General features: G+C 45.3%; 1 protein-coding gene across 1 annotated transcript in view; it reads right to left on the bottom strand.

Annotated features, from left to right (window-relative positions):
- The window catches only part of enpp4 (ectonucleotide pyrophosphatase/phosphodiesterase 4), a 108290-nt gene that overhangs the window by 73362 nt on the left and 19750 nt on the right, over positions 1–15178 (bottom strand). Inside the window, exon 3 of the mRNA XM_084323276.1 lies at positions 4408–4701. Within this exon, the coding sequence (XP_084179402.1) occupies positions 4408–4701 (294 nt within the window). The remainder of the gene's footprint in view (positions 1–4407; positions 4702–15178) is intronic.

Here is a 15178-nt window from a genome sequence, read left to right on the forward strand (position 1 = left end):
TCCTCCCTCCTGAAACACAACCTCTAGTTTAACTCCTCCCTCCTGAAACACATGGTCTAGTTTAACTCCTCCCTCCTGAAACACATGGTCTAGTTTAACCCCTCCCTCCTGAAACACATGGTCTAGTTTAACCCCTCCCTCCTGAAACACATGGTCTAGTTGAACTCCTCCTTCCTGAAACACATGGTCTAGTTTAACTCCTCCCTCCTGAAACACAACCTCTAGTTTAACTCCTCCCTCCTGAAATACGCCCTCTAGTTTAACCCCTCCCTCCTGACACACATGGTCTAGTTTAACTCCTCCCTCCTGAAACACATGGTCTAGTTTAACTCCTACCTCCTGAAACACACCCTCTAGTTTAACCCCTCCCTCCTGAAACACATGGTCTAGTTTAACCCCTCCCTCCTGAAACACACCCTCTAGTTTAACTCCTCCCTCCTGAAACACATGGTCTAGTTTAACTCCTCCCTCCTGAAACACATAGTCTAGTTTAACTCCTCCCTCCTGAAACACATGGTCTAGTTTAACTCCTCCCTCCTGAAACACAACCTCTAGTTTAACTCCTCCCTCCTGAAACACATGGTCTAGTTTAACTCCTCCCTCCTGAAACACATGGTCTAGTTTAACCCCTCCCTCCTGAAACACATGGTCTAGTTTAACCCCTCCCTCCTGAAACACACACTCTAGTTTAACTCCTCCCTCCTGAAACACATGGTCTAGTTTAACTCATCCCTCCTGAAACACACCCTCTAGTTTAACTCTTCCCTCCTGAAACATGTAGTCTAGTTTAACTCCTCCCTCCTGAAACACATGGTCTAGTTTAACCCCTCCCTCCTGAAACACACCCTCTAGTTTAACTCCTCCCTCCTGAAACACACGCTCTAGTTTACCTCCTCCCTCCTGAAACACATGGTCTAGTTTAACTCCTCCCTCCTGAAACACATGGTCTAGTTTAACTCCTCCCTCCTGAAACACAACCTCTAGTTTAACTCCTCCCTCCTGAAACACATGGTCTAGTTTAACTCCTCCCTCCTGAAACACACCCTCTAGTTTAACTCCTCCCTCCTGAAACATAACCGCTAGCTTAACTCCTCCCTCCTGAAACACATGGTCTAGTTTAACTCCTCCCTCCTGAAACACACCATATAGTTTAACTCCTCCCTCCTGAAACACATGGTCTAGTTTAACTCCTCCCTCCTGAAACACATAATCTAGTTTAACCCCTCCCTCCTGAAACACACCATCTAGTTTAACTCCTCCCTCCTGAAACACATGGTCTAGTTTAACTCCTCCCTCCTGAAACACATGGTCTAGTTTAACCCCTCCCTCCTGAAACACATGGTCTAGTTTACCTCCTCCCTCCTGAAACACATGGTCTAGTTTAACTCCTCCCTCCTGAAACACATGGTCTAGTTTAACTCCTCCCTCCTGAAACACATGGTCTAGTTTAACTCCTCCCTCCTGAAACACATGGTCTAGTTTAACCCCTCCCTCCTGAAACACATGGTCTAGTTTAACTCCTCCCTCCTGAAACACACCCTCTAGTTTAACTCCTCCCTCCTGAAACACATGGTCTAGTTTAACTCCTCCCTCCTGAAACACATGGTCTAGTTTAACTCCTCCCTCCTGAAACACACCCTCTAGTTTAACCCCTCCCTCCTGAAACACACCCTCTAGTTTAACTCCTCCCTCCTGAAACAACCTCTAGTTTAACTCCTCCCTCCTGAAACACACCCTCTAGTTTAACTCCTCCCTCCTGAAACACACCCTCTAGTTTAACTCCTCCCTCCTGAAACACACCCTCTAGTTTAACTCCTCCCTCCTGAAACACATGGTTTAGTTTAACTCCTCCCTCCTGAAACACACGGTCTAGTTTAACCCCTCCCTCCTGAAACACATGGTCTAGTTTACCTCCTCCCTCCTGAAACACAACCTCTAGTTTAACTCCTCCCTCCTGAAACACACCCTCTAGTTTAACTCCTCCCTCCTGAAACACACCCTCTAGTTTAACTCCTCCCTCCTGAAACACATGGTCTAGTTTAACTCCTCCCTCCTGAAACACACGGTCTAGTTTAACCCCTCCCTCCTGAAACACATGGTCTAGTTTACCTCCTCCCTCCTGAAACACAACCTCTAGTTTAACTCCTCCCTCCTGAAACACATGGTCTAGTTTAACTCCTCCCTCCTGAAACACATGGTCTAGTTTAACTCCTCCCTCCTGAAACACATGGTCTAGTTTAACCCCTCCCTCCTGAAACACATGGTCTAGTTTAACTCCTCCCTCCTGAAACACACCCTCTAGTTTAACTCCTCCCTCCTGAAACACATGGTCTAGTTTAACTCCTCCCTCCTGAAACACATGGTCTAGTTTAACTCCTCCTCCCTGAAACACACCCTCTAGTTTAACCCCTCCCTCCTGAAACACACCCTCTAGTTTAACTCCTCCCTCCTGAAACACAACCTCTAGTTTAACTCCTCCCTCCTGAAACACACCCTCTAGTTTAACTCCTCCCTCCTGAAACACATCGTCTAGTTTAACTCCTCCCTCCTGAAACACACCCTCTAGTTTAACCCCTCCCTCCTGAAACACATGGTCTAGTTTAACTCCTCCGTCCAGAAACACACACTCTAGTTTAACTCCTCCCTCCTGAAACACATGGTATAGTTTAACTCCTCCCTCCTGAAACACATGGTCTAGTTTAACTCCTCCCTCCTGAAACACACCCTCTAGTTTAACTCCTCCCTCCTGAAACACATGGTCTAGTTTAACTCCTCCCTCCTGAAACACACCCTCTAGTTTAACTCCTCCCTCCTGACACATGGTCTAGTTTAACTCCTCCCTCCTGAAACACATGGTCTAGTTTAACTCCTCCCTCCTGAAACACACCCTCTAGTTTAACTCCTCCCTCCTGACACACATGGTCTAGTTTAACTCCTCCCTCCTGAAACACATGGTCTAGTTTAACTCCTCCCTCCTGACACATGGTCTAGTTTAACTCCTCCCTCCTGAAACACATGGTATAGTTTAACTCCTCCCTCCTGAAACACACACTCTAGTTTAACTCCTCCCTCCTGAAACACATGGTCTAGTTTAACTCCTCCCTCCTGAAACACACCCTCTAGTTTAACCCCTCCCTCCTGAAACACATGGTCTAGTTTAACTCCTCCCTCCTGACACACATGGTCTAGGTTAAATTCCCCCTCCTGAAACACATGGTATAGTTTAACTCCTCCCTCCTGAAACACACTCTAGTTTAACTCCTCCCTCCTGAAACACATGGTCTAGTTTAACTCCTCCCTCCTGAAACACACCCTCTAGTTTAACCCCTCCCTCCTGAAACACATGGTCTAGTTTAACTCCTCCCTCCTGAAACACATGGTCTAGTTCAACTCCTCCCTCCTGAAACACATGGTCTAGTTTAACCCCTCCCTCCTGAAACACATGGTCTAGTTTAACTCCTCCCTCCTGAAACACACCCTCTAGTTTATCTCCTCCCTCCTGAAACACACCCTCTAGTTTAACCCCTCCCTCCTGAAACACATGGTCTAGTTTAACCCCTCCCTCCTGAAACAAATGGTCTAGATTAACTCCTCCCTCCTGAAACACATGGTCTAGTTTAACTCCTCCCTCCTGAAACACACCCTCTAGTTTAACTCCTCCCTCCTGAAACACATGGTCTAGTTTAACTCCTCCCTCCTGAAACACACCCTCTAGTTTAACTCCTTCCTCCTGAAACACAGTGTAGTTTAACCCCTCCCTCCTACATTGCTTACAGCTTGTGTTATATTACGTTTTATTGTTTTTTTTTTTCCATCTTGGTCTATATGTCATAATTTGTCAAGTAATTTGTCAAGTATACTATTATACTTATTGTTTATGTGTCTTGTAAGCCCATATGGGCATACACCTGTATGTAAGACATGAAAATAAAAAACATCGAATCAAATCAACAGATTGCAGAATGGATACAATACAGTACGGCTCAATACAAAACAACTGCTCAAGAGGATGCAGACCAGAAATATACTGTATGTCTTGTATATCATAAATGTCCTGATGAATTGAAAATGGGGGACCCCGATGTAAACGAGACGAAAGCCTTTTTCTGGTCTGCATCCTCTTGAGCAGTTGTTTTGTATTGAGTATTGTATCCATTCTGCAATCTGTTGATTTGATTTGATGTTTTTTATTTTCGTGTCTTACGTACAGGTGTATGCCTGGGCTTACAAGACACGGTTACCGTCGGTAGTGTGATAGTAAATGGTTAACCTTCTGTAGTGTGGCAGTGAAAGGGTTAAGGGGTTCAAATGCATACAGTATATCCTATTAACATGTTTCATAGATTTAATGAGAAATGTCCTGAAATGTTCTAAATTATATAGTATTGTATGCTGAGGATGTCCTACTTTTCCGTCCCCGATGATCCAGTTGGTGACATTGCGCAGGCGCTCCCGGAAGCTCATGGCTCGGTCGTAGGGCAGGAAGTGCGTCGCCCTGCGCCCCCCGATGGCCACGTCTGAGCCGGGCCACATCAGGGCTGCCGTGGTGTAGCCGGAGTCCAGCGCCGTGATCCAGAGGGGCTGCGCCTGGTTCCACCAGAAGGAGTCCGAGTCGTTGGCTATGCTAAAGTGCTTGTGGCTGGCTGGGTCATACATGCTGCTGGCCAGGATGCCGTGAGACTCCGGGAACAGCCCTGTCACCTATAATGAGGGAGAAGAAGACGATTACCAGGACAGGACCTACCAAAATGAACTGATTAAGACACTTGGACACTTGGACTAATGCATTATCATTTGGACGGAGTTGTTAAAACTCACTCCACTCAAATCAATAGAGTTATATTTCACTCTACTCAAATCAAATTTAAAGTGACGTGGCTGGGAGAAATTGTTGCCAGTCAGTTCAGCCAAAACAAATTCCTGGACCAAGGTCGAACCAGGGAGCTGCTGGAGTCGAAGGCCCTCTTGGAGATAAGAGTGGCAAGTGGCCCCCCCACCCCCAATCCCTATACCCAATCCCCCCTCCAGCGTGTACGCCTGGCGCCTATGACGGCAGCCGACTAGTACGCATGCTGGAGGGGGGGGAGCCTAAGACTGTCTCATCACCAAAGTCCTATCCCCCAGCTGCCCGCCCCTCCCGTTGCTGCTGGACAATCTATCCTCCCTCCCGCCTGGCGCAACGACACCCCGGTGTTGCTGCAGCCGACAATCGCATATGGTGTCTCAGGCATTCTGTAGTCGACATGTGTCAACAAATGTACATGCCTGTTTCAATTTATGTTGTGCCGTTGTTACTGTAAAATTGTAATGATTGTGATATGATGTTGTTAATGAGACGATGAGCTGTATGTGTATGTCACTGGAATTTCCCCAAGGGGATCAATAAAGTACCTATCTATTACTTTGTCAGCCGTTTAGAATTTGCCACATACAGTAAATACACCAAGTGCACCAGTGTTACTGAGGCAGCTGCTGGCACGACTAAGAAGAGACAGTAGCTCTCCTACTTCCTCATCAGCTCTCCTACTTCCTCATCAGCTGCTACTTCCTCTTCTACTTCCTCATCAGCTCTCCTACTTCCTCTCCTACTTCCTCATCAGCTGCTACTTCCTATCCTACTTCCTCATCAGCTCTCCTACTTCCTCATCAGCTCTCCTACTTCGTCACCAGCTCTCCTACTTCCTCATCAGCTCTCCTACTTCCTCATCAGCTCTCCTACTTCCTCATCAGCTCTCCTACTTCCTCTCCTACTTCCTCACCAGCTCTACTAATTCGTCTCCTACTTCCCCACAAACTTTGCTACTTCCTCATCAGCTCTGCTACTTCCTCAAATAAAAGTCATTAAGTTTAAAGTACAATCTTGGCGGTCTTTTTCTCTCAACGCTTCAACAGGTAGATCTTGCCTTCACCAAGGCCGAGGTCAGGGATCTTGGGCTTAAAAAGGTTGGTGACCACTGGTGCACAACTATAAACTCATGGAAGTCAGAAATTGAAGATTTCCTGAAGAAATATATAGAGATCGTCAGCACCATGTAAAGGAAAGGGCTCTGCATGGAAAGCCATAGAGGCTATTGAATCATTTACATTTAGTCATTTAGCTGAAACGCTTTTATGCAAAGCGACTTACAGGTTCTGTACAACAAGTCATCAGGAAGGGCACAACTCTATCAGCTGAGTAACAATGTTCATCAAAGTGTTAAAAGAGTGCTACAGTGTAGGTTAGTATATTAGGACAAGTGCATAACTGTGGTGGGCAGTTCGTTCCACCATTGTGGGGCAAGGACTGAGAAAAGACGGCTTCTCCTCGATGACCCTCCCGGAGCTTGGATAGGAGTAGGTCTGAGGCGGCCAGAAGATAGGGGTCACTGAGGAGCTGAGTCAGACTACACTTGTGATTTAGCTGTGTGAAAGAAGTGAGTATCAATTGTGTATTAACTATAGATCTACGTTTTCGGCAACCAATGTGTTAAGCAAGCCTAGTAATAGACAATATTTCTGACACTGGGAATGTATTCACTGAGGTCCATAGATGTCCCTAGATACCAAGAACATGCAAATGGACCTTGTAGAAGTGGAGCAATCTTCCATTTACTTAGGTATGTATTTTAGGCGGATTTTCAGAAAATAGGGCTCCGGGCTTAAGAGGTTAATTCAGATAAAACTGAGATGTTAATTGTTGGCCCCCCAAACCACAGAGGCCTGTTTCAGGACATCTCCCTCAACTTTGATACTCGTCATGTATCCCAGAGCTCCACCATAAAAAACCTCTGAGTAATTTTTTATTCCTCCTTCTCATTTAATGCACATATAAAAAAAAATCACCAAAATTGCCTTCTTCCATCTTCGTAATATCACAAAAAATCACCCCATTTTAACTCTGGCTGATGCTGAAACCCTAATTCATGCTTTTTTCTCATCACGTCTAGACTACTGTAATGCACTTTTTTCAGGCCTACCTAATTCAAGCATCAAAAATATTCAACTTGTGCAAAATGCGGCTGCACGGATAATAACTAAAACTAGAACATTTGATCACATCACACCAGTTTTGTCCGTCCTACACTGGCTTCCTATTCAAGCCAGATCTGACTTTAAAGTGCTACTCCTCACCTACAAAATTTTAAATGGGCTCGCGCCGCTCTATCTATCCGATCTCATCTCTCGATACTTGCCCGCTCGTGCTCTGCGCTCACAAAATGCGGGGCTTCTATTGATTCCTAGGGTTAAAAAGAAATCCGCCGGCCACAGAGCCTTTGTCTACCGCGCTCCCTACCTGTGGAACAAATTACCTGCCGTCGTCAGGGGCGCCTGCTCTGTCGAAGCTTTTAAATCCCTGCTTAAGACCCATCTTTTCTCTCTCTCCTTCAACCTACCCTGATCTCAGCTGGTCGGGGCCTGACCCTTAAATTAATCTGTCTAGTTTAGTTAGGATGTCTATTTAACCTCTGTCTCTGTCTCAATGGAACAGCTTCATACCGTCTTCTGTCTGGCCTGCAGCGCTGAACCTTACCTGCTCTGCCCGACCGGTTCTGGGTGGTTTCTCCTGCCCCCCGGGGCGTGCGGCCCTGAGCTATTGTCCTGTATCTCATCCTGTATCCATACGCTTGCAGTGGTTCTATCTATTGCTCAATTTCACAATTTTCTTATATGCTGTGGTTCTGCCCTGGTTTACCAGTGAGCTGGGGAAACTGAAGGCACCAGACCGTGTCCTTGAGCGCCGTTCCAAGGCGTCAGGGCTCACTGTCCACAGAGAGGCACACAGAGACCACCGGAAGGCCTACACAAAGGCCCTCAGAGATGCACGGGCATCATTCTACTCCAACATCATCAACAACAGCCCCGGTAACTCCAAACAACTTTTCTCCACCATCAACAATCTCCTCAAATCACAATCAGCCACTCACAATGACACCACAGACGATAAATGCGACAGCATCCTTGACGCCTTCAGGTCTGAGGTCAACACCATCCGCTCCACCCTCTCTCACTCCTCCACTCCACTCAGTTACTTCTACTCTGCATTGAACATTGTACATATGTACATACTGAACACTTGTGTCTACGTACGTGACTTCTATTTTATACTTGCTATACTTATTTTATACTTATCTATTTTTGTCTAGCACAGTCTCTGGAGCGTAACAGAAAGAAGCATTTTGTATAAAAGTATTCTGTACTTCTGTATGACAACTAATAAAGAAACTTGAACTTGAACTTGAACTTCTATTCACATATATGCTTACCACTTGTATCTATTGCTATGTCCGCCCATCACAATCACGCAAACTCTCTAACGCCTGTCCCGTCTCCCTGTCTCCCGGTCTCCGGCTGTCTCGTAGTGATGACCGGAGTGTTGGACGTCCCGTGATGATGACCGGGAGGATGTGCTGCCCCCTTGCCTCAAATAGATCCGCCATCAGCTCTATTATTTATCTTTCAAAATGTTCAGTTGCTATTGCATGCACTCATCTGTGTTTCATTACACATGAGTGCATGCTTACCAACTGTTTTGCCTGTTTTATTGCAACACTACTATCACCAACATCTAAGAAGGGAGATCCCCCCCTTGAACGGCCCTTCTAAGGTTTCTCCCCTCCACATTGCCTGTGGTGAATTTTTTCCTATTGCTAGGTTTTAGTGAGTTTTTCCTTACCTTCGCGTGGGGTGTCTGGGAGTGTTGCATTTATAAAAAAAAATGTATTGGACTTTATGGTGTTTTTGTGTTGTTTTTGATTTATTGTGATGTTTCTTCTTGACTTGTTTAACTCTTTAATTGCCAGACCCGAGATATCTCGGGTTAACTCGCCATGCGTTGGACGCCAGACCCGAGATATCTCGGGTTTTGGTTGTTTTTTCTTTTATTCGCTATTTTTATTCATTATTCATAGGAAAGGACTTTTTATTTATCTTTTTATAATTTTTTAGCGTTTATCGCTTTTTCATGGTCAGACATGACCGACAGATGAGGAGAGGATGATATGGCAAATGGAAGTCACCGGGAGTGGGAAGCTAACCCGGGACGCGTCTATACTTTCGACAAAAAATGTTTGTTTCCGCGTTCGAGTTTTGCGCTGATTGGCCAGGTCATGCGACATGTGCGCCAATTCAAGATTCAAGATTCAAGAGTTTTAATTGTCACGGCATACAGGTATACAATGAAATGCGGCTGGTCTTGCCCGCGACGATGTGCAATACAGTGGTACAACATATAATAGAATCCAATAAAATACAGTGGTACAACATATTAATAGAATCCAATAAAACAGTGCAATAAACAGGTACATGGTGTGCCATCTCGGTATCTGTACATTAGTATTTACAGAGCATATAGGACATGCTAGTTAGCTTTAGTAGTGCAATACACTGTTCCTGATGTTATACTATTTTAAGTGGCCTTTCCTCTGGCCATAAGTGTGCGTGTGTGCGGCATGAGTGTTAAAGTGGCTGCTAGTGTGTGAGCGTGCTCAGCGTGCGTGTCGTGTATGTACTTGTGTGTGGATAGTTCAGTTTCTGTGTCTCTCGATGTTCATTGTTCAAGGCTCTGATGGCCTGGGGGAAGAAGCTTAGCCTAAGCCTCTCCGTCTTAGTCTCTAGAATTCGCAGGCGTCTGCCTGACCTCAGCAGCTGGAACAGGCTGTTATTGGGGTGGTGGGGGTCTTTCATTATCCTGCAGGCTCTGGATTTGCACCTCTTGTTGTATAGAGCCTGCAGGGGAGGTAGCGCAATACCCGTGGTACGCTCGCCTAGTTTATCACTGGTTAAGCTTAGGTTAGAGTTTGGAATCAGGGCAGGCGTTCTATCGCCATGCTCTAAGACAAACTCTAACCTTAACCAACTTCGAAAGAGCGCCTAAGCTTAACCAGTGTAGAAACTTGCGGTCCCACGATTGGGCGTACATGTCACATGACCTGGCCAATCAGAGACGCGGAAACAAACATTTGTTGTCTAAAGTATTCAGGCACCCGGGACGGCCGCTTCGCGACGCAGCGCGATACATGGTGTGCTACTAGAGCGCCAAGGATTTTGAGATTGCCAAAGTGCAATACCGGCCGCATCCTGCCAGATGGCAGTGTCGCCCACCCTTTGAAACCTTATATCTCTGTGTTACACTCAAATGTCTCCAGGCACTATATTTAGATGGAGCCGAGTAAGTCGCTTCATCCGACCACTTCGAAACGCATCTGGCACACTCAATCCATAAATTGTGCCAAATTATGTCCGGGACCAGATGGACACCAATACTGGAAATCGCGACCAGACAATTGGAATATTCTTTTTGGAATACCACCGACCACAGGTAAGGACTATCTGACATCAATTTCAGCTTGATCCAACAATGTTTTCATATCCATCCAGCTGATCGGCTTCTGTAGTGTTCAACACGAATGCCGTTACTGGCCATCAAAGCATAAAAGAATTACCCCCCCCCCCCCTTTTCATGCATTCATGATGAAACATAATACCTATTATATAAATTTTATTTGGAAATAGTAGCGTGTCCAGGCAAGAAACGCCAACGCTTATAGTAGAATTCACATTGCACCCTATTACTCGCTTCCCAGGAATTATCCCGGATCACTCCGAAATTATACTTATATTCACCACAGGATAACACGCGAACGTATGCATGAAAAAAAAATCTCTTTTTTGCATCTTGGACAGAAGAAAGTCACTGTCAAATTACCATAGTATTGTCCCCATAGCTAGAATATAGAATATAGATATAGCTCTCCAAACATAGTGCCGCAGTGAGAATATGTAATGGAAACCTGGCACGTTAGCTACAAGGCCAAGACCAATAGCTGGCGCTGAATGAGTTAAAGAAGACGTGTCCGGCCCATGGGGACATTAACACATTGAGAGCCACGCCCATTGACCAAATTAGGCCGTTCCGTGCCAGCACTTTAGTCCAGTGTTTCTCAAAGTGTGGGGCGGGGGGCGCAGAGGCATGACAGGGGGGGCCTTGAGATTAAAAAAATAATAATAAATATATTTTGGTCCGTCAAAGGGGGGCCTGACAGAAAAAGTTTGAGAAGCACTGCTTTAGTCAATGGGAGGACGGGGAAATTTGCGAACGCTTAAACTATATCTTAAATTATGGCTATGGGTCTAATTAATACACCAGTCGCTTATCAATGACTTGCTTGCAGTCAACATGTACGAAACGGATTGTTTTTTCATTGGTACATCCGTTTTATACCGTTTTGAATACGAGTATAGTTTTGGAGATTTCTAGTCATTCCAGAGAAATCTGCGATAATAGCTCTTTAGTGGAATACACAAAACACATTTTCATTTTTCGGCTGATTTATTAATCGTTTTCAAATAAACGCTAGATTATCAATAGTATATGTGTCCTTATGCACACTAGAGAAGCGGGCTAAAAAATCGATTATCCATGACTTGGTCAGCGCTAAGGTTACGCGCACACACACACACACGCTCCGATGGCGGAGAAAAAAACATCTGATTAACCCAATACTGGTAAAATAGAGTCCTTTTTTTTATCAAATTTTTTTATTATTATTCACATGAAACAAGACAACACATTAACCACAATCACAATACATAGAACTTCACAAGAAAATAACAAAAACAATAATAATACAGACTAACAATTTATACAGACAAAATTTTAATTCCAAGGGGTACTATCTAATAAATGGTCTTTCCCAGTGTTCAGCCCCGATTCCCGGCCGTGTGACCCTATATTAATAAAACGTACATCTCCAATCCACCACAAGGACCATTTTTTGAGAACACAACCCGAAAACAGAGCAATGAACCTTCATGAAAAAACAAAAACCTGTAGAGGTGTTCCATAGACTCACAGAGACCGTGTAAAAGTGGCCAAACAGTGAAGAAATAGTTAAATAGCTGCCCCCCCATAATATCCTCAGCTAAACTCAAGATGACAAGACAAAAGACAAGACAGACAAAACATTTCCATCTCCCCCTCCCAAGAGACCGCCGGACTCACCCGAACACGCACCTCAACCCCGCTCAGCCGCACACGGCAGTCCTGACCTTTTCGGCTGCTGCAAACCACAGGTCAATACCTGCCTGTCCCACCCCAATCACCCGCGCCGTGGATATCTCCAGATAAATCACATCCAATAGTGTTAGGGACCAGTTAATCACTGTAAGCTTCTCAGGCTCCTTCCATCTCATTGCTATTAGCTTCTTCGCTGCTGTGACACCCGCTAGGACAACCCTTTTTAGTTGAACGGACGCAGGTAGTGTCGTTATATCGTTCAGGAGTAGCGTAACAGCTGTGAATGGGATAGTTAAGCCACACAGATCTGAAAGTTTGTCCGTTATTGACCTCCAGAAGCGGGCCACTGGTGGGCAATCCCAATACATATGCATATAAGTGCCAGTGGCCTTTTGAGAGCACAAAGTGCACCGAGAGTCGGTTATCAGTCCCATAGCAAATAGCTTCCTAGGTGTAAGATAGGTCCTATGAATATAATTAAAATTAATTTGCTGGTGATTGGGGTTGCGGGAAGACAATGCCACATTTGCCCAAACATCATCCCAGTCAAACTCGGGGTCCAACTCCGGGATATCCACACGCCAGATTGTATCCAATGATAGATTTTTATACGTGGATTGAATTAAGAGCGTATAAAAGTCTGAGACAAACCCTCTGGAGGTCGTCCTGTCCACTATGAGCCTGAGGAAGGGGTGTGGGTGCAAAGCTTGAGCCCACGGCACGCCATGCGCCCTCAGTGCTGACCTTAGTTGAAGATAAAGAAAAAAGGACTCGCCGGGAAGATAATAAAATTCTCTTAAGTCCTGAAACGCACGGAGGCCGTTCTTATCATAAATATCCTCCAGAGTATGCACCCCCCTCCTTTGCCATTGAGGAATATTAACCGGCTTGTGCCCAACAAGTAATTGCTGGTTATTAAAAATTGGAGAGTCCAGGTGCCATGGGCATTTAACCCCACACGACCTCTGTACATTACGCCACGTTTGGATCACGTGAGTTATGATCGGTCCATACCTCAGCCGGCATTTCTAAATAGAGACAGTGGAGTACACCACATCCTGCAATCTTAGCGGTGAGACCGCCGCCGCTTCTAAGGAGCGCCAAGATACAGCATCTACAGGGTCTAGCCAGCACCTCAGAGGTCTCAGTGAGAAGGACCAGAAATAAAGCTTAAAATCAGGGATTGCGAGGCCCCCATCTTGTTTCCTACGTCGAGTAGTAGCTCTTTTGATTCTCGGGCGTTTGTTATTCCAGATAAACTTAGATACCATCGATTGTACCTTGCGCCAGTGGTCTATTGGAGGGGGCAGGGGGAGCATTGAGCTAACAATTTATCCTAGGCAGAACGTTCATTTTGATTATGGAAGCTCAGGCTTGTAAGGAGTTAGGAAGGGACGACCATCTGTCTAGATCCTGGCGTATTTTATCATAAGTACCCGTGAAGTTGTACTTAGTAGTTTGACTCAGCATGGGGAATATCTCTATACCTAAGTATTTAAAATGTTCCACTATGGGGATATCAGCTGGTAGTCGCACCGCCTTGGCCAGCTCATTAAGAGGTAGGCAGGCTGATTTGTTCCAGTTAATCTTAAAGCCTGACAATTTACCAAAGTCGTCGTAGTATCTCAAGCCCGCCAATGAACGATTCAAATTTAGAGTCGTCGAGATTAACCTCCGAGCTATATAACTGTGAGTAAAACTCTTTAAAAGTGTCGTTGATCTTTTTCGAATCAGTAGTGATTGTACCCTGTCGCGTCTTGATCGAGGGGATATCCGAGAAATGATCATTCGAGCGTATTTTCATTGCCAATAGATGGCTAGGCCTGGAGCCGTGAAAGTAGTAATTTTGCCTTGTCCTATGTATCAAGAACTCAGACTGTTGTTTAAGTATGGAGTTTATTTCCTTCTTGACTATCTTACGTTGTGTGTTTAGTCGTTCACTATAGTTAGTTTGCAAAGATGCGTATAGATCCGCATATAATGTTTCCAGTCCTTCTAGTTTTTTTGATCAGGATTTACGTAAGTTGGAGGAGAAAAGTGTGACATGACCCCTGATAAATCCTTTCAGTGCGTTCCATAGGACCCTGGGGTCATCGACCGTGCCAACATTGATCTGCAAGAATTCAGCTAGTTTACTCCTGAACTCCGAGCAGAAATCATCGTTCTTTAATGAGTTAAAACGCCACCTGGGAGCTCTCGTGGAGAGCCTGCCAAAGGTTGCCACAAGGAAAATCCCCTTGTGGTCCGAGAGAGCCAGGGGAACCAATGAGACGTCGAAACTATCAAACAAATTAGGGGATGCGAATGCATAGTCTATTCGAGAGAAGGTTTTGTGTCTGGCAGACAGGTGAGAGTAATCCTTGAGGGTGGGATTGGATAAGCGCCATAGGTCTGCGTGCCCAGTGTCCTGGGCCCACATCCTGAGGGCCTTAGAGGACCGTTTTTGGTCGCTTGTTTCAGAGGATCCGGACCTATCCATCTCCGCATCCCAGAACGCATTAAAATCGCCACCCACAATGAGAGCATATCCAGTAAGTTCCAACATATTCTTCGTGATTGTATTATAGAACGCTGAATCAAATGTGTTAGGGGCATACAATGCTATTATTGCCATCTTCCTATGAGAGAACTCAACTTTTGCTATAGTAATCCTTCCCTCCGTGTCCGACCACACATCCAGGACTTTGATATCAAGGTTACGTCTTGTAACTATGACGACTCCTTTCGTCTTATCATCGGCTGAGGATGAGGAGATAACATGATATTGTCGATTTGCTAGCCTTGACACATCACCCACCAATAAATGCGTCTCACTAAGGAGAGCAATGTCAATATTTCTTCTCTTCAATAACCAAAGGACACTGGCACGCTTGTGTGGGGCGTTAAGACCTCCTGCGTTCCAAATTAAAATATTCAATTTAGCCATGGTCGAGTTTGTCTAAATGCGTAGAGAACATACCAGTGCAGCCAGGCTGAGTACAGAGGCGCTGATCCAGGCGGGCCCAGACGGTCAGTCCCAGGAGTTCAGAGGAAGAACAATTACACACACATATAAGACAACAGTACATAAAACACATAAAAATCCCACCCCAGTTACAACCCCCCCTCCTTCTACTCTAAACCCTAACCCACCCGTCCTATTATAAGTCCTCCTATACCCACTCTCCAATACCCTCCCTATGC

This window comes from Notolepis coatsorum (assembly GCF_963971535.1).
Source record: "Notolepis coatsorum genome assembly, chromosome: 1".
In the NCBI taxonomy this organism is placed as follows: domain Eukaryota; kingdom Metazoa; phylum Chordata; class Actinopteri; order Aulopiformes; family Paralepididae; genus Notolepis; species Notolepis coatsorum.